The 17,544-nt window shown below is 37.4% G+C and overlaps 2 protein-coding genes across 2 annotated transcripts; one reads left to right on the top strand and one right to left on the bottom strand.

Moving 5' to 3' along the window:
• Positions 1-4,463: 4,463 nt before the first annotated feature.
• On the top strand, positions 4,464-12,299 carry LOC116713334 (protein phosphatase 2, regulatory subunit B, delta). The gene is made up of 10 exons (XM_032553466.1): positions 4,464-4,648; positions 4,836-4,910; positions 7,758-7,855; positions 7,999-8,164; positions 8,244-8,356; positions 8,467-8,644; positions 8,756-8,920; positions 9,034-9,203; positions 10,271-10,362; positions 10,527-12,299. The coding sequence occupies exons 1-10, from the start codon at positions 4,642-4,644 to the stop codon at positions 10,804-10,806; spliced, it is 1,344 nt and encodes a 447-aa protein (XP_032409357.1). The 5' UTR covers positions 4,464-4,641; the 3' UTR covers positions 10,807-12,299.
• A 559-nt stretch (positions 12,300-12,858) lies between these two features.
• bnip4 (BCL2 interacting protein 4) lies at positions 12,859-17,096 on the bottom strand. The gene is made up of 6 exons (XM_032553467.1): positions 16,862-17,096; positions 16,471-16,642; positions 16,272-16,332; positions 15,070-15,176; positions 14,224-14,373; positions 12,859-13,450 (listed from the first exon to the last, which is right to left on the bottom strand). The coding sequence occupies exons 1-6, from the start codon at positions 16,902-16,904 to the stop codon at positions 13,411-13,413; spliced, it is 573 nt and encodes a 190-aa protein (XP_032409358.1). The 5' UTR covers positions 16,905-17,096; the 3' UTR covers positions 12,859-13,410.
• Between the last annotated feature and the right edge of the window lie 448 nt (positions 17,097-17,544).

The raw sequence follows: 17,544 nt of genomic DNA, 5'->3' as shown, positions 1-17,544 counted from the left end.
TTTTGGCTTTGTTCTTTCCACTCCTCTATAAAAAAAAACAGATATGTCATCACATTCTTTCCCCTGATCTCTGGATCTTTGCAGCTCCCCCAGAGTTACCACTCATAATGCTCCTCTTGTGTGGTCCAGTTTTGGTGGACATCCACATGTTGGCATTTTTACAATAATCTTGTACTCTTTCCAGTTTCAGATAATAGATTGAACAGTTCTTAGCAAGATTTTCAAAGCTTGACATATTGCCTTATAACCTAGCCCTGCCTTCAAATTCTCCTCAGCTTTGTTGCAGATCTGCTACATTTATTGGTCTTCATAATTCTGTTTGTTCACTAATGATCTCTAACAAACAAAGCCTTTTCAGAACAACTGCACTTAGAATAAATAACAGGAAGGCGGGCTCTATTTACTAACTTTGACTTCTCACGGCAGGTGGCTGCAATAGATTTAATTTTCGGGCTATCCAAGTAAATTTAGGTTTGATTGTAAACACACAACATTTGACAACCAAAACTTCACAATAATGGGCAATTGTTTATTTGGTCTGTCACATCAAATTTTAATTAAACGTTGAATTTTGTGGTTCAAAAGTAAAATAAATAAATAAATAATCTGGAAAAATTCAATGCAAATGTACACTTTTGCATGACATTATTCAGCGCTGGCTGATTTGCGACACCTGTAAGCATTGTAATTAATTATATAACATAATATCATTAAAGTAAAAAGAAAATATAGTGAGCAATATAGCTGGTCTTTACAAATCATTTCAGTTTTATTTTAAAATGATCCCAGTATGAGTTCAGAAGTAGTTCTGTGGGTCTGCAAATCCATTTGTTGACTTCTCCTAAAGAGAATGATATTTATTCAAGAAAATCTCTACATAAACTAATTCTACAGTTTGCATTGGAGTTACTGAACCAGTATGTCACGAGTGTCATAATAGTAATTTGTGACATAAACTAGAAACTACTGTCGGATCAGTTCAAGTCTGTAGAAGATTGCTTTCGCAGGTTTTCTTCACCTTGTCAAATGTCGAATTCAAAACCAAAATATATTTTTTTAGTACTTGCAGCATAAGTTACCAATTAAACTTCAGTTTAACAATTAATGTAACTAAAACATCAAGCAAACAAAATATTTTTTTTTTTTACAGCCAACATAATGTATAAATTTACAAGCCATGCCTCTACGCATACCAAATATCAATACATTCAATGTCCTGAATAGTTACATCCAAACTGTATCATCACCATCCGTCTTGAAAATCCATAGATAATTTTGCTTGTGCTGCTTATTTTCAAATCAGTTCAATATGAACTAAAATACTAAGCCAACAACTGAGCCTTGGGGTACACCACAGACAAATTTTTTTTCCTGCTGCTTATTTTCAAATCAGCTCAATGTAAACTAGAAAGAGTGGGTCAAGAACTAAGCCTTGGGGTACACCTCTAATCAATTTTCGCAACTTCCCACATCTGCAATAACCAAAGGGGATTGGTGCAAAAGGTGAAGCAGAAGAAGAGATATGGCATAATTATCTGTTTTTAACATGCCTAATGCATAATTTTTCTGTTATTTATGTCAGTTTTCTTCTTTTTCCTCTCTCACTGGTTGTTTCTGTGTATGTTGATGTGTGAGTGTGTTTGTGCGTGAGTGTGCCTAACCTCCAGGCCTCTGCTCGGCTCCTTCCCACGGGACACGCTGTGTGATTGATGAGAAAGATGCACATAGCTCGGGAGATACTGGAGAGAGGATTTTTGGTCAAGTTTGGTCCAGGTCTTTGAGGCTGCACTCCTATCCATTGTCTTGACACCTCCAGGAGAATCTGCAGATGAAGAAAACGTATAACAAAAGAAGTCACAGGTACTATTTCTGTGTAAGACATCTTGCTCATGGATCACAATTACTAACTGTGAAATAGTGCTTTTCCAAGTCACAGAGATATTTTATAACAAAGAGGAAAATGTAAAAAGAGAAGAGGACCTATTTCAGTTTAATATATATATATATATACATATATTAGTATGCACTTAAATAGGGTGCTTCTATCAGTTTGTGCACTCAAAGGAACAAATGTGCTTACTTTATCCGCTCAAATGTGGCCCAGATATCAAGCATTCCCACGCTACATGAGATTTTTTTCCCTCATATTTTTTTGGAATGTGACTTTTTTATAGCACTATCAATCCCAATGGGCAAGCATTTTATTCCCAGTTCATGACAGCACTCATTGTACAGGAAGCACTTCACACAGCATCACAAGTATGAAACTATAAATGAATTCTGCTGCTCCAACATTTATTTCTCGGTGTATTTTTACACTACTTTGATTGAGCACGCTAAATAAATAAGTACGCAGCATAAATTCCGGTTGAGTCGAAGAGCATTTGAAAAGTTGTTTTGGTTTGTTTTGTGAGAAATATACTACTTTGTGGAATAAACAAATACACAGCTGAAATGATGTGCTGCCTCATAAGATATTCAGTCTTTTGCATTAATTCATACATATTTTCTTCTTCTGTTGGTTTTTTATTATTTATTTTGGGGTTAAATTTAAATGAGACTATCTTAAAACATTCAATGAAAGGAAGAAAAGTATTACAGGTTGTTTTCTTTTGTCTTTTTATACGTAACCTTTCTGTTTCAAAATTGTAAGGTGAAGGCCAGCAGATTTACTTTCACAAGTGGAGCATTACAGCTTTTGCTATGATGCTATCCTTCATATTGCAAGATACACTTAGTGGAAACTGCATCCCAACTTAGAGTGTATCTAAAAAAACATAATATTTTTGTTGAAACATTAATATAATCGAGCGATGAAATAAAAGCAGATGTGTTGTTGGCTTGAAATTTTGTTTGTTCAATTTTATCTTCACCCACAAATTCATCCATTTGAAAAAATAAGGATAGTCCAAATTGCGGTTTTTGATTGAGACATTTAAAAGGATTAATCTCTAATCGTTTTTTTGTCGCTGGAAAAAATAGTGATTTATTTATAGATGAGTGCTAAAACATGACCGTAATTTCATTGATAAAACAAACCGTGTAAATCAAAATGTATCTAGTTTGAGAAAAAAATTAGGACAACCTAGCCCCGTTCTGCCATGGTCCATGTTCAGCCTGTCTCACGTCACCCACAGCATCTCAATGAGTTCAAGATTGAAATTCTGAATCAGCCCAGGACTTTCCGTGTCTTAATTCTCACTCAGATATATTCACTGATATGCTTAGGGTCACTATCCATGTTGATTTTTTTGTGGACAGAATCACATTTTTCTCAAGAACCGTGTGACAAACAGCAGAATTCATGGGGGAGTCAAAGCATCCCAAAACCATCACCCTTTCACATTCATGCTTCACAGTTCGGAAAATGTTCTTTTCCTCAAATGCTTTAATTGGCTTTTCTCTGGTGTTGTACATAATACCATTTTGACCTTATCTGCCAAAAGAGCTTTACTTCAGTAGTCCTGGTCTTTATCTGCATTATGTATGGGCCTTTAAGAGCAAAGGTTTCATCCTTGCGCATCTCCATAGGAGTAAAACCTATGCAGTGTTTTTCTGGTGTATCTCACACAGTTGCAAACTCTTCCTGTAGGTTCTGCGATAACACTTTAGATATTTTCGGAGATCGGAGATCATCTAGTGACCTGTTTTCAAGGTGAACTTGTTTGAACAGAAAAACCTGCTTATGTCAGCATTTGTTTGGAATGTGTATACAATGTAGTCATTTAACAAATCCAAATTACAATTGAGGACTAACCATGTTCTATTATTTATCCATGTATTTCATACATCATTGAAAGATTTAAATAATTATGCATGCATTTATTAAACATTTATCTCGAATGTTTAATAATCACCTTTAGGGATATTTATTTAATCGCTTATGTTTTTGTTTTTTTTAATGTAACACTTTTTGACCATAGACAAGTTATTCAATAACAGTGACATTGACTTCCACCATTTCACCACTAGATGTCACCAAATGCCCGTCAAATAGAACCATTGGTACCCTGTCCTGTCACGTTTTTAAATTACATCTTACCGTACTTTAAATTTCTAATCATGTCACAAAACTTAAAAAAAAGAACTAACGATATGTTTTAAAAGAATATTTTTGCATTTCTAACCCTTCGCATTTAAAATATAAATAAAAAAATATGCCGCCTGTTGAACACACGGTCTAAAAATGTAAGAGTCTGATAGTAGCTCGTTGAGATGTATTTTCTTTACTTTAAATTTAGAAATCATTTTCATAGCTGTTCTCTGGATGTAATGTTTGACTCAGTCGCCAAAGAACGGAAAACGTGTCTTTTAAACAAGACGCGGAGGTTTTATGATCTAGTTTGGTGTAATAAAGTTGGATAAATGGAAGAAAGAGAGGAAATATAAGGCGTTAGAAAGGGATGCACGGGAGGATGGATGGAGCCAGGATGTGGCATGTGTGCATGACGTCGTTTCTCCATGTACCGTGCGCCATTTTGGAAGAAAAAAAAAATCACGGATAATTTCCGTGGTCTTGACAGATCTGGACCCGAGTCTTCTCACTGATTGTTGATGCTATCCGTTTCCCGGAGCGAGCGAGCCGCGTTGGGTTGATCGGGTATCGGAAGCTGCGTGCAACAAAAGCTGCTAAATGAAGCAATGGCGGGTAAGCTACTTTTGAAGGGAGGAAAAAGGATCCACCTCTCTCTCGGTGTGGCCTGAATCTGAACCAACGTTAGCGCTAGCGAGCTAAGTTGTCAAACTGTGTCCCTGTCAGGTCATCTCATCACCAGTTGTAAAACTAAAAGAAGGAAATGGTCTAACCCAAACTAACGCCATCGTTCTTTTCACAGGAGTTACAGGAGGAAATGATTTCCAGTGGTGTTTCTCCCAAGTGAAAGGGGCGATAGATGAAGATGTTGCGGAAGGTATGTAGCTAGCGTTAGCTCGGCAGCTAAGCTAAAGCTGCTACTCGGATACCGTGGGGATGGCGCTCTGTGGGCTTGAAAGGAAAGTCTCGACACGTAGCCACAGATGCAAGCATGGTTTATTTTAAAAGTCAGTTCTCCCGTTTTGTGTGACTGTGGTTGTGGGAACGCCCTTACCCTGTGAATTGCTGTTTTCGCTAACTAGCTGTAAGCTAGGTGGGAGCTAAATGTCAGTGTGCTGCTGGCGTGACATCATGGCTTGTTTTCATTCATACATGAAGAGTCGCTGTGCGTATTTGGCTGTCAGTCGCTGAAATATGGCCCGTCCTTCCCTTTTTCGGTACATGTCTGCACTGCCTGTACCTGAAGCGTACTTCCTCATTGTCAGTAGAATGACATTTCAGGTATTCGCTAGCAACGAGGCAACACTGTTACTCCCTCAGAGACACCCTCTGTATACATATTTAGTCATTCAAGGAAATGCTATTTTACAAGCTAAACAAATTTCTATTGGAGCCTTTTGGCATTGTATGAGTAATGGAAAATTTTTAAACTAGAAATCATCATAATTGTCTTCTGCTTTTCTGAATTTTTTCATTGATGTCGAAGTTGGCCTTTGATCTTGCTGCAGGGTTTCACCACGTTTTTGGGATCTGGCATTATTAAAAGAATATTAAGCTAGATGTTTTAGCAAAATTTGTGTATGTCATAAGACCTGTTTGTCAAACCCAAATATTTTATCTGAAAGGGTAACAACTTTCAAGTGTTAAAATCATGTGTGTGTTAAAAATTAGTACTGCTACAGCAGGTTTAAAAGCTGAAATTCTGTAGTAATTTATGCTTCTCAATTTATACTGAAATTTGTTTAAGGTTGTGACCAAAAGTAAACAGCAATGTTTATTTAAAAAATTATTTATGATTGCCATATAACGTTAAGCAGTTAAACAGATGTCAAAATTACAGGCAAAATAAAACACATTCAGATTTGCTGTAATGAAAACACTTGTGGTTATTTACAATATTTGATCAACTTTCAGGATTTTTAATGGCCACTAAATGTTAGATAATTGGCTCGTAAAAAGTCTTTTATTTTTCAGCCTATAGGTGACATCTGTTGGTAGCGAATTATGTTTACACCATTGTAAAATGGTGGAAAAGCAATAAAAAAAAATCCTGCTTTATGTAAAAGATGCATTCTTGTTCAAATGAAACACTGTTGCATCCTAAAATAAAGTATTTCTAATTTTTGTTGGAATCTCTGGACCTCACACAGGCTGATTTATTTGTGCTGATGTATCAAATCAGTTTGTTTTTTGTTAGTTTCGGGATACGCGGAAAGTGTTAACAGACGATTTGGTGGATTTATAAATTCTACTTGTATTGTACTTAATTATCATAAGACTAACTCTTTTAAAATAAACTCAATATCATGTCACGTACAAAAATAGTAACTTATATTCAACAAGTAACAATTGCTATTTTGTGTATGTTACACACAATTATCTTTTGTTAATTTTCAAAACAACAATCTACAATAGCAAATAAAATGTCCTTTTTATGGGACAGTGCGGCCATGACTAGCATATTCAAAAGTTAATCCCCTGGAGCACCAACAGTAGCTGCATACTTTGTAATAAATACATAACACTAAAAGCTACTTAAATGTAAACAAGGAGTAATCCACATTCCTTTAAAAAAAAATGATGTTGCTGATCTTGGGTCAGTCTAGGTATGAAAGAAAATGCTTGAAAACTGACACTTTTCTAAATTTAGACAAACCAAAGTTTTATTGACCATAATCATAGATCAAGGTAATCCTTCACAGATTTGACAGAGTTAAAGTTTGCAGATTTTGAGGTAGAATAGATCAAGGGCAATCCAGATAAAAAAAAAAAACCTGTAAAATATTGAATCAGAAATCCAGTGTGCAACCTTTGAGTCCCAGATCCATAGAGCTTATTTCTAACTTACTGCTTTGCTTATTGCTGTTGACATGCATAAAAAGGATATTTAGATACGTATCAATCAAGCTTTTCTAACCAAAGCTGATTGCCTGTTGTGTTAATTTTCTGACCTACCAATCAGGTTATTTTTTCCCCCTTTACATTTTAAAAGTAAAACATGTGCTGCAGGTTCTTTAGTAAAGGTTTCAGTTTTAAAATGTAACAAAACCCGTTAAAGAATTGCTAAACTATTCCCATTTTTTTAAAATCAAAGTTAATGTTTCTTAGTTATTTTTGTGTTTTTTCATATATTAAAATAAAGAAGTTGATCAAAGTAGTTGCCATTGGTTGATTCTTTTTAGACTGAACATTTTTATGGTTCTTAAGTTTTGATGCACATAAATAAAACATTCATGTCAATCAAGGAAAAAATGTCTGATTTGAATTCTGGCCAATATATTGGTGATGCTCCAGAAAGTATAATGGTCAACGTACAAATACACTGAAATACAGTCTATGCTTATTAATGGTGCTGCAAAAATGTAGATGTTAGGCCAGCAAGTAGATAGCATAAACCAAAAGATATATATTTTTTTTATCATCAGGTCAACACTTGCTGTCTCCAAGAAATCTGTTGCTGTGTTCACATCAGTATTGTTCTTCCTCCTCAAGATGATACTATTGAAATGCTGCATAGTGCTATAGCAACCTCACGCTCATTTTCACACCTCTTGATGACATTTGAAATCATTTTAGATTTATATAACTGTGGTTGTGAGAAGTCAGAAAAATTCTGGAGATCTTAAAATTAACTGTCATACAGATATTAAATTTTGTCAAAAAGGCAATGTTGGGTGAAGTGGCAGTCACCCAATATGTGTGTTTTTTTTTTGTTTTTTTTCAGCTGACATAATCTCAACTGTTGAGTTCAACTATTCTGGAGATTTACTTGCAACTGGAGATAAGGGAGGGCGAGTAGTGATATTTCAACATGAACAAGAGGTAAGATTTATTCAGTATAGTAAGGGATGGTTTGCCATGCCATCCCCCCTCCCTCCTCTGTTGCAGTGAAAGGATTTAAACCTGGTGACTCATGTTTTTTTTTTTGCGTGTGTGTGTGTGCTCTTATTTATTGTTCTCCTCAGTCTAAGAATCGTCCACACCTGCGTGGGGAGTACAACGTCTATAGCACTTTTCAGAGTCATGAGCCAGAATTTGACTATTTGAAAAGTTTAGAAATTGAGGAAAAAATTAATAAAATAAGATGGCTACCCCAACAAAATGCTGCTCACTTTCTACTTTCAACAAACGGTAAGAGGCCTTGACTTGGTTTTAGACTTCATGCTCACACATGGTTTTCAAAACTGACGACGTCTTTAACTTCTGGCAGATAAAACTATCAAATTGTGGAAAATAAGCGAAAGAGATAAACGGGCAGAGGGTTACAACCTAAAAGATGAAGATGGGCGACTCAGAGATCCTTTTAGAATCACCTCTTTACGGGTATGTGCAACCACAGTTCAAACCTGCCTCATTTATTTATTTTTTTGCTTGTGATGAGTTCTAAAACTTTTAAAATCGATAACAAGTGATTGTTCTGCATTTTCTGTTAGGTACCAGTTCTGATGCCAATGGATCTCATGGTAGAAGCAAGCCCACGGAGGATCTTTGCAAATGCGCACACCTATCACATTAATTCCATTTCTGTAAATAGTGACCATGAAACTTACCTCTCTGCAGATGACCTAAGAATAAATCTATGGCACTTGGAAATCACAGACAGAAGTTTTAGTATCCTTTTCTTGATCATATATATCCGATATCAAACGCATGCCTCGTCGTTTGGCGTCTGTATCTTACTGAAAGAGAAGGCGGTTTGTTCCTTTAACACTGCTCTCCCAGATATTGTAGACATCAAGCCCGCCAATATGGAAGAACTGACAGAAGTAATCACAGCTGCTGAGTGCCATCCACATCAATGCAATGTATTTGTGTACAGCAGTAGCAAAGGCACCATCCGCCTGTGTGACATGCGAGCAGCGGCACTCTGCGATAGGCACTCAAAGTGTAAGTTTATGGCTCAATAGAGGATATCAGGGTTACCGCACTTGCTGTTTGTAAATGTAGTTTTGGGAGCCATTCTCATTTTTCTTTTAATGTGTGTGTATGTGTATTTTTAGTCTTTGAGGAACCTGAGGATCCAAGCAGCCGATCCTTTTTCTCAGAGATCATCTCCTCCATCTCAGACGTGAAGTTCAGTCACAGCGGACGCTATATGATGACACGTGACTACCTCTCCGTCAAGGTTTGGGACCTCAACATGGAGAACAGACCAGTGGAGACGTATCAGGTGCATAGATCTACTTCTGCAGGGGTTTAAAACAACTATTTTAGGTGCATCTCTCTGCACTTAGTACAAATGTATAAAATGTAAATCCAATAAGACTATTATGACTTATATCTATCATTTCAACAACATTGAGTAAGTAACAGTAAATAATCGCCAAATTTAGAGTAATTTTTATGTTTTATATTTATTCAGATTTTTTTTTATTAAGAGAAATATATTTGATGACAGCTCCATTGACATACAAATAATCAAAATAACATTAAGCTAGAAAAGTCTTGAAGAAATCCTGGTGTGTACAGGGACAGCTATGTTATCGATAAAATGTATCAACTTTAGGCTTTTCAGGCCCACTGGAAATCTACAGTAATGGTACTCCAAAAAAAATATCAGACATGCTAACACTAGCATGTTCCTGTCAATATCTAACACAATGTTTCACTAAAATGCTCATTAGCTAAAATGCTAGTGTAAGCTAACAAGCTATTAATAGTATGTTGGCTTATGTTAGCTAACCCTGTCTGTTGTGCTAAAAGCAGTATACGCTGTCTTTGGCTAATATGCTAACAAGTGCATGTTAGCCACTTTCAGCTCTGCTCATTGAATTTATATGCTGTCTTGAGCTACAATACATCAAAATGTTGCCTAACATAAGTTGTACTTACTATGAAAGTCATGTGTGTATGCTATATTTCGCTACAATAACATTAGCATACAATGGAACACTATCAGGTGCCATTGGTGCCCAAGTCCAATCTTTGAGAGCTAACGTTCTGCAACTTTTGGATGCACACTTAAATCAAATGCCTTAATTCCCTCATCAGATTCAGGTGTGTTCAACAGATGCATCTGAAAGCTGCAGGATAAGTAGCTCTTGAGTTCTGGGCTCAATTATTCCTGCTTGACAACATGCAATTCACTGCTCTCCATTTATTGCTTTTGCAGACAATGATTGTTTAAAAATAACGTAGGCTATAAATTTATACATTTTGTGTCACTACTTTAAGATTTTAAAAGCAATTGTATTTTTTAAGTCAAGTATTCATGTTTATTAAAATGTTTTGTTTCAGGTCCATGAATACCTTCGCAGTAAGCTCTGCTCCTTGTATGAAAACGACTGCATCTTTGACAAGTTTGAGTGCTGCTGGAATGGCAGTGACAGGTAAACAAACATCCTCCCTATTGCAAGCAGTTATTGTTCCCCTGCTGCCGCTTTAGATCTTTCAGCATCATCGATCCACGAGTCGCTTTGTTTGTTTTTTTTTCTCCTTTCATTTTATGGCAAGACAATCAATGCAGGTAATCCGTTTTTACTTCCTCCACCAGTGCCATCATGACCGGCTCCTACAACAACTTCTTCCGAATGTTTGACCGCAACACCAGGCGGGACATTACACTGGAGGCGTCCCGGGAGAGCAGCAAACCACGGGCTACGCTCAAACCCCGCAAAGTGTCCACCGGTGGCAAGAGGAAGAAGGACGAGATCAGCGTGGACAGCCTGGACTTCAACAAGAAGATCCTCCACACTGCCTGGCACCCCAAAGATAACGTGATAGCTGTGGCAGCCACCAACAACTTGTACATTTTCCAGGACAAAATCAACTAAAAACAAAAAAAAAATATTTGGGGCTCCAGAGGATAGGGCTTTTACCATACCTGTGTAGTTAAGCCTACTACTTGTCTATCTGTATAAGAAGAAGCAGCCTTGTTGTTCCTCCTGGTGAAGAAATTGAAAGCACGTGTCTACTTTTTTTTGCCACAGGAGGTTGATCCATAGGCCTGTTTTATTTTCGAGTCTGAGCTTAGGTTGTTCTTTGCCTTTGGCACCAGGGCAATCAGCACGCCCCTCCCCTGACCCAGAAAGCCCAATTCGGGTCTAATTGATGGAATGGCACTTCCTAGAGGTCAAACCCTTGAACATTGCTATTTGTGTTGACATTTTAAGCCTTCATTTCACAATTTAACGACAGAACTCTCGGAAGTCCTTAAAATGACGTCTTGTCAAGGTTGTATTCATCTTTCAGAGATTTTTGGGCCCTGAGAAGCACGGGTGAATAGGCCAGTAGGCCTAACTGTAACATTCCCCCATTGGTCTTGTATTCAGGCCAAATTACTGCTGGAAAAAGGCCCATGAATTTGAAAATTTGAAAAGTGTTTCATTTCCTCCCTTCCCTTCCCCCGTTCTCTTCTTTTTATCCCCCAGTCAATACAGCAACATAAAATTCACTGACTGTATCTACTCAAGTACACCTTGTCATCGACATAATAAAAGAAACTAAAACTACAGATGTGTTTTTAAATTTAGAAGTAAGGTATTAAAACATGTTTATTGCTTTGCATGTTTTTATGTTGTAGAGAGGTGGAGAAATGTCCAGTCACGCCACTGTTTTTTTTCTCTCTTTTTTTTTTTCGAGCAGATCTACGGCAAACTTGTCGAGGAAAAACTATTTGGGGCAATCGGTTTGGAAATTACTGTCGGAAAATGTCTGCGTGAAGATATTAAAGTCCTACTTTTTGACACTGTTTTAGGATGCAGACTGGAAACTGAACGGCACAAAATAGAGTCCAGGACAAAGGGAATCTGCAGCCTTAATACCTACTTCAACCAGTGACAGCTACAGCTACAAGTTGCGTCCCCGAGCGTTATACGAACCTCATGTGCATTATTTGTAAATCCTATTTTATAGAGTTTTGTCCTCATACACTGCTGCTACACGTGGCTGTCTATGAAAAAACATAAAGGAGGAAAATTGCACACCATACATACGGTTTATGTGATAGAGTGCCTCCGAATCTTGTAATAAGTAGGAAACAAAGACAGGCCTCATACATGTGCCCTTTTTTTTTTTTTTTTTTTTCCTTTTTTTTTTTTCCATTTGATTAGGGATGCCACCCAGATCTGAACCACATACTGCAAACGTGGATCTTTGTAGTTGTGAATGCAGACATGAAGGTTGACTACACAAAAAGAATACTGATGACGTTACAAACACATAATAATGCATTGTCTTTGTCCATTGATTCCTAACATGGTGGCAATGTATTCACTTGTTTATTATTTTGACCAAAGTTCAATAAAATTTTAATTGTGTTCATCTGCATGTTTTCCGTTCCTTTTTATTATGCATGGTAAAGGGTTGTTTTGGAAGTCCGTCAGGCACATTAATGTTTAATACAAACCTGCACACTACGGGGGTCCAAACGTTGCACAATTCAATGGATCCCAACACTTGCATTTAAAAGCAAATGTAGCATTAAATATGTAAGAAATGGAATATTGATAAAAATATAGCTGCATTTTACTTTCCAAAAAACATTATCAGTAATTATTTTAACTAGTTCTGAACCATTAAGAGTCAGTGATGTGGGTCACTACCGCTCATTGGAGAAGAGTTTTGTATCCAAGCATATGTGGGAAAATTTAGTGGTAGGAAAACGTGACAGAAAAATAATTGCAGCTTTTAGAGAATTGTGACTCAAAGCCTATTAAGGAATTTGGAGATTTACAATTCGCTAACTTCACCTGGAGTCAGGGATTGAAGAAACTTCATACACAGACACATCTAGAACTTGGACTAAAACGGTCACATTTCCTGTGTGAATGAAAACCTGACGTATTATTTCACAGTGCACTGCAAAACAAAATATCAAACAGATATGGTTTTGTCATATAACTTGTGTAACATTTAATGATCTATATGTTAGATTACTGTATTGGGAATAACAAATATGCTTGCTGACTTATTTATCAAATGTCCTTCCAATTTCCTTAAAATTCTAACATATTTTATTGTTATTACACTTAGCAGTTTCTGATCAACACTAAGCTAACAATTTTCCTATTATTATTTTTTTTATCACAAGGCTGATCTAAAAAGAACAGCAAATTCAGAACATCATAATAAATTAAATCTGATTTTAATTAAATCAAAAAAAGTGATTTACATATATATTATATATATATTTGTCCCATAGCATGCATGTGTAAGGAGCAGTAAGCAGCAAAACGATCATCTCAGTTAACAGTGAACACATCATGGACAGGGAGATTGGTTGTGGTGCATTCAACAACACAGCAGTGGGAGATTCTCGGCTCTTCATGCTGGCGTGGGGCAATCAGTAAGAATCACAGGTCACATGGCACAGGTCCCAATTTAAGGCACGACAAGCTGGTTGTAACGAGGTGTCCCTAAACGCATCAGCAGCTTGCTCAGTAGGTGTGAGAAGTTAGGCGCTTCCCAATAAATATCCTGAAAACAAAGAAACATTTTTATGTTAAAGTAGTCCTTAAGTTCAAATATTACAGGTGCATATAAAAACATAGAATATATACAAAAAGTTTATTTATTTCAATATGTCAAAAAAGTGTAACTGATATAGATTCAATATAATGTTAATTTAGGCAATTATTTCTGTCCATTTTGATGTTTATGGCTTACAGTTCATAAAACGCCAAAATGGAATAAAAAAAAAAAAGTTTTCAGTGAAGAGACAAAAAATATATATTTTCCAAAACAGAAATGTTAACCCCATATGGCCATAAACTGCACAGTACAGTGCATGCACTCAGTACTTGAACCAGGGAGATTTCACAACCTTCTGAAGGAAGCCATTACCACTCTGGCTTTTGCACCAATTCCTACTGGACTTTTTCCTTCCACTCAACTTCCTAATAAAATGTTTGGATGTAGCACTTTTAAAAAGGACCTTTTATGGCTTACTCTTCTTGTTGGATGTGTAAGTAACTGCTGGACAACTATCAAGACAGCAGTCTTTTCATGATTGTGTAGGCCATGCACACAATCATGTGCATGGCATCGAATTTAACAGAAATATTTGAAATACACTACGCCATGTCTAATAAATTTATAGGATATATGAGCTGAGCTTTTTGAATTCCATTTGTGAAATTCATTAACCTATCAGTAATATTCAAATTTATTGAGATGCACCTGTGTGCTGCGTAAAAATTAATGAGACTCCACGACATTCCCAGTGTCGGAATATAAATCCTACCGCTTACCCCAAGCCAAGAGCGAGAATGTGAGAAATGATTAACGAGGGAAGGAATATCTTCAGAAAGTCAGCGGAGAGGATGCCGCCCTTCTTCATGACACTGGTGTTCCGTATGCTGAGCGAGGTCGAGCGCTTGGGGTACTTCAGCAGGAACTCCCTGCAGAGCAGCACATTAATATTTCAGTCTATTGCATAGATTAAAGATCAGCTATTTCTGGTTTAATGTCATGCGAACGCCCGTGCTCACACAGATACCACCGTGAAGTCAGCAAATCACAAATATGACAGTATGAGGAAAATATAAGCAATCTAATTCAGGTTAGGTTAGAGCCCTGAGTGTTTGAAGTTAAAACTACACTAGAACTATGACAGCCTTGACTAAAGTGACTTCATTTAAAACTGAAAAGTAACGATTACTCTAGCTGCTAATATAGTGTTTATTACAGTTACGGCAATGCTTTTCATGGCATCTGTTCATTGCTATTGCTCAGTCACCTTTCCTTGGAATCTCAAAGGGTTTTGAATAGTAAGAATAGTGTGACAATAGATGTAAGTGTTCTTGAAACTTTTAAAACCTCTGTATATCTTGATAACAGCAACCAGTCTACGCACCTCAGCGAACGGCAGTGCCCTCGTCAGTGTTTTTCAACCCTGCTCCTCAAGGCACACCGCCCCTATGTTCAAATGTTTACCTGCTTCAACACACCTGATTTCAATTGATGGCCGATTGCCAGGCTTTTGTTGAATGAGGCATGTTAAAGCAGAGCAGTGTGCCCTGAGGGCAAGGGTTGGGAAACACTGCCCTAAACGTTCAAACTTTTGTGTTTAAAAAAACAAAAAAAGAGGTCTTTACTTTGGAGGACTGTTCTCGGGCCGACTGGACCAGTCCCATATCCAGTCAGCATTTTTCTTCATCAGACTCTCCACTTCACGTCTTCTCTCTTGAAAGTCTTCGTCTGACTGGAAAAAAAAGACAGCAATGAAAACCGTCTGTGTTTTAAAATGTTACATGAGCAACAGATGATTGTCAGGGTGTACAATGGCTATGAAGTCCAAGATTAGCGTTAGTAATATTAAGACTGATTCACTTGCACAAACTAAGCCTGAATGCAGAAATGAGGACCTCCCTATACAGGAATGCTGGAGTTATTAGGACATATTTTCTTGTTCCTGCTTTGACATGTCAAACATAGTTCTGCTACAGTCTTGTAAATGTATACCACGTTATAGTACACTGCTTGAACATTTTGTTACATTATAACCACAGGAATTGGTTTTATTATATACCATCATATGAGAATGGAAAGAGTATGGAACAACTGTAAACATTAACATGGCCGTCCACTTATACTGACAGGCTGAGCAAGAAGTGCATTAATCAGAGGGACAGGCAAGAGGCTTATGGTAACTCTGGAAGACTTGCACACATTCATAGCTGGGAGAATATATTGATGACTGTTAGTCATCCACACCACAAATCTGACTTTTATTTTAAAAAAAGAACAGCAAATCTGCATTTGCAGAGAGAAAACCATTAGAAGAGTTGTTTAAACTTCACCACCAGCGATGTAAGGGACACAACAAACACGTGGAAAAAGGAGTTCTGGTCAGATGAGACCAAATTTAAAGTTGTTAGCCTACAAGCAAAAATGATGTGCACTGTGGAAAACTAACTCAACAACCTCCCTTGAACACACCATCGCCAAGTGAAGCATGGTAGAGGCAACATCCGCTGTGGTGATATGGAAAGCTGGATGGAGTTAAATACAGGGTAGGCGTGGAAGTTAAAGGCTTTAAAAGACGTGAAACTGGAGTAGCTGTCTCAGATGCTATCTGACTTAGGCTGAGCTATTTTGTCAACACAAATGGGCAAAAATCCCAGGCTGTAAACTTGCAAAGCCAACAGTCACATTCCACAGAAGACTTCCAATTGCAATTGCAGCACAAGGTGGTTCTAAAAACTATTTTTCAGTTGAATGTGGAAAAAAAGATCAGGGAACATTGATACATTTTTCAGGAAATGTACAAAAACTAAGTAGTTTCAACATATTCTACCTGAGAGCTGTTTCCATCTGAGCCTCTCCACAGAAGAAGGGGAGTCTGAGATCTGAGTGGGCTGTTGCGGAGAAGAAAATACATAACAGAGATGTGAACACACCCGCAACGACAGCTTCTTGGGTAATAGGTGTTGCACAACCAACGTTGAAAGAGCAACACTGACTCTTCTTCCTCATTTTTATTTTTGCAGACCAACCTGTTGCACTGGGAACTTCCTTTGGAGCTGCTCCTGCCTGACTCGTGTTGCGCTTCTAGGAGCATTTTCTCCACGTCCCCCTCCTGACTGGACGTGGGAATGTGCTCCTGACTTCCTCGATGACTGGTACCTTGGGAGCCAGTTCCACTGAAATGCAGCTCTACCCAGGACCCTTAGGATAAACAGTGTCTACACATGAATGCTCGTTATTATCTTTTTTTTTTTTTTTTTTTTTTTTTTTACAGGCGTATTGGTAACAACTGCCACGAAGGGTAAAGGGCACAACAGAACAACAAACAGTTCACACGATGAGGGGGGGGAAACACTATCAAATATAGAGACAGCAACGCGTTTCTAATGTTTTATATATCATTAGATTTAAATACGTTACCTTGCAAACTCTCGTCAGATGAAGCGTCCTTTTGAAGCGACATTTGCGCTGTGCCTGTGCCGTGTGACGAATTTTAATCGGAAACGCAGCTTTAAAGGCCTGAATGTAGGTGAAATGGTGGCGAAATGTCCCTAACCAGCTGGAGGCTCAACTAGCACAATAACAGTGACGCAATATTTTGTTTATCCGAACTGGGATTGGAACCAAAAAGGAGGGCACGTATAAAACGCACACCAAGTTCCAGTATGACATCAGAGACAGTGCGCATGTGCAGGGTCACATCTACGCCTTCTAAATACCCTTTCAATTAAGTTTAAAGCATCATGGATGCATATTAAAATCTTTTAAATTATCACTGTAGCAATATAGAAAAAAAAAACTTAGCTCATGTCAGGTTTATTTCTTTGTGCAGGTTTGTTGAAATATTGCAGTTCCACTCAGCCGTCTGTAGATGGCAGCAATGACTCATCACTGTCATGTTCTTCAGAGTTGTAGCTGCACTGGCACTTTCCAAGCTGTGTCACTACATGTTGTTTGAGGTCAAGTATTGATAAACACTTGAGAGGGGGGCGATGAAGGGGGTTGTAAAGGTTCAACAATTGTTTTAGCAAAGTTAGTTGTTAATTAAATATTAATTATTAGAGGTTATATTCTTTAATGTCTTTGTTATTGTCTTAACATTT

This window comes from Xiphophorus hellerii, chromosome 22 (assembly GCF_003331165.1).
Source record: "Xiphophorus hellerii strain 12219 chromosome 22, Xiphophorus_hellerii-4.1, whole genome shotgun sequence".
NCBI classification, from domain to species: Eukaryota; Metazoa; Chordata; class Actinopteri; order Cyprinodontiformes; family Poeciliidae; genus Xiphophorus; species Xiphophorus hellerii.
The sequence above is the reverse complement of the archived record's forward strand: the minus strand, read 5'-3'. Positions and strand labels throughout refer to the sequence as shown.

Excerpts from the sequence above, each read along its gene's own strand:
- LOC116713334 (XM_032553466.1), top strand. Across the intron at positions 8,357-8,466 it reads TTAGAATCACCTCTTTACGG|GTACCAGTTCTGATGCCAAT; the intron begins GTATGTGCAACC and ends ATTTTCTGTTAG. Across the intron at positions 8,645-8,755 it reads AATCACAGACAGAAGTTTTA|ATATTGTAGACATCAAGCCC; the intron begins GTATCCTTTTCT and ends CTGCTCTCCCAG.
- bnip4 (XM_032553467.1), bottom strand. The coding sequence starts at position 16,904 with ATGTCGCTTCAAAAGGACGCTTCATCTGACGAGAGTTTGCAAG. Across the intron at positions 16,333-16,470 it reads GGAAGTTCCCAGTGCAACAG|CCCACTCAGATCTCAGACTC; the intron begins GTTGGTCTGCAA and ends TCTCCGCAACAG. Across the intron at positions 15,177-16,271 it reads CAGATGGAAACAGCTCTCAG|TCAGACGAAGACTTTCAAGA; the intron begins GTAGAATATGTT and ends TTTTTTTTCCAG.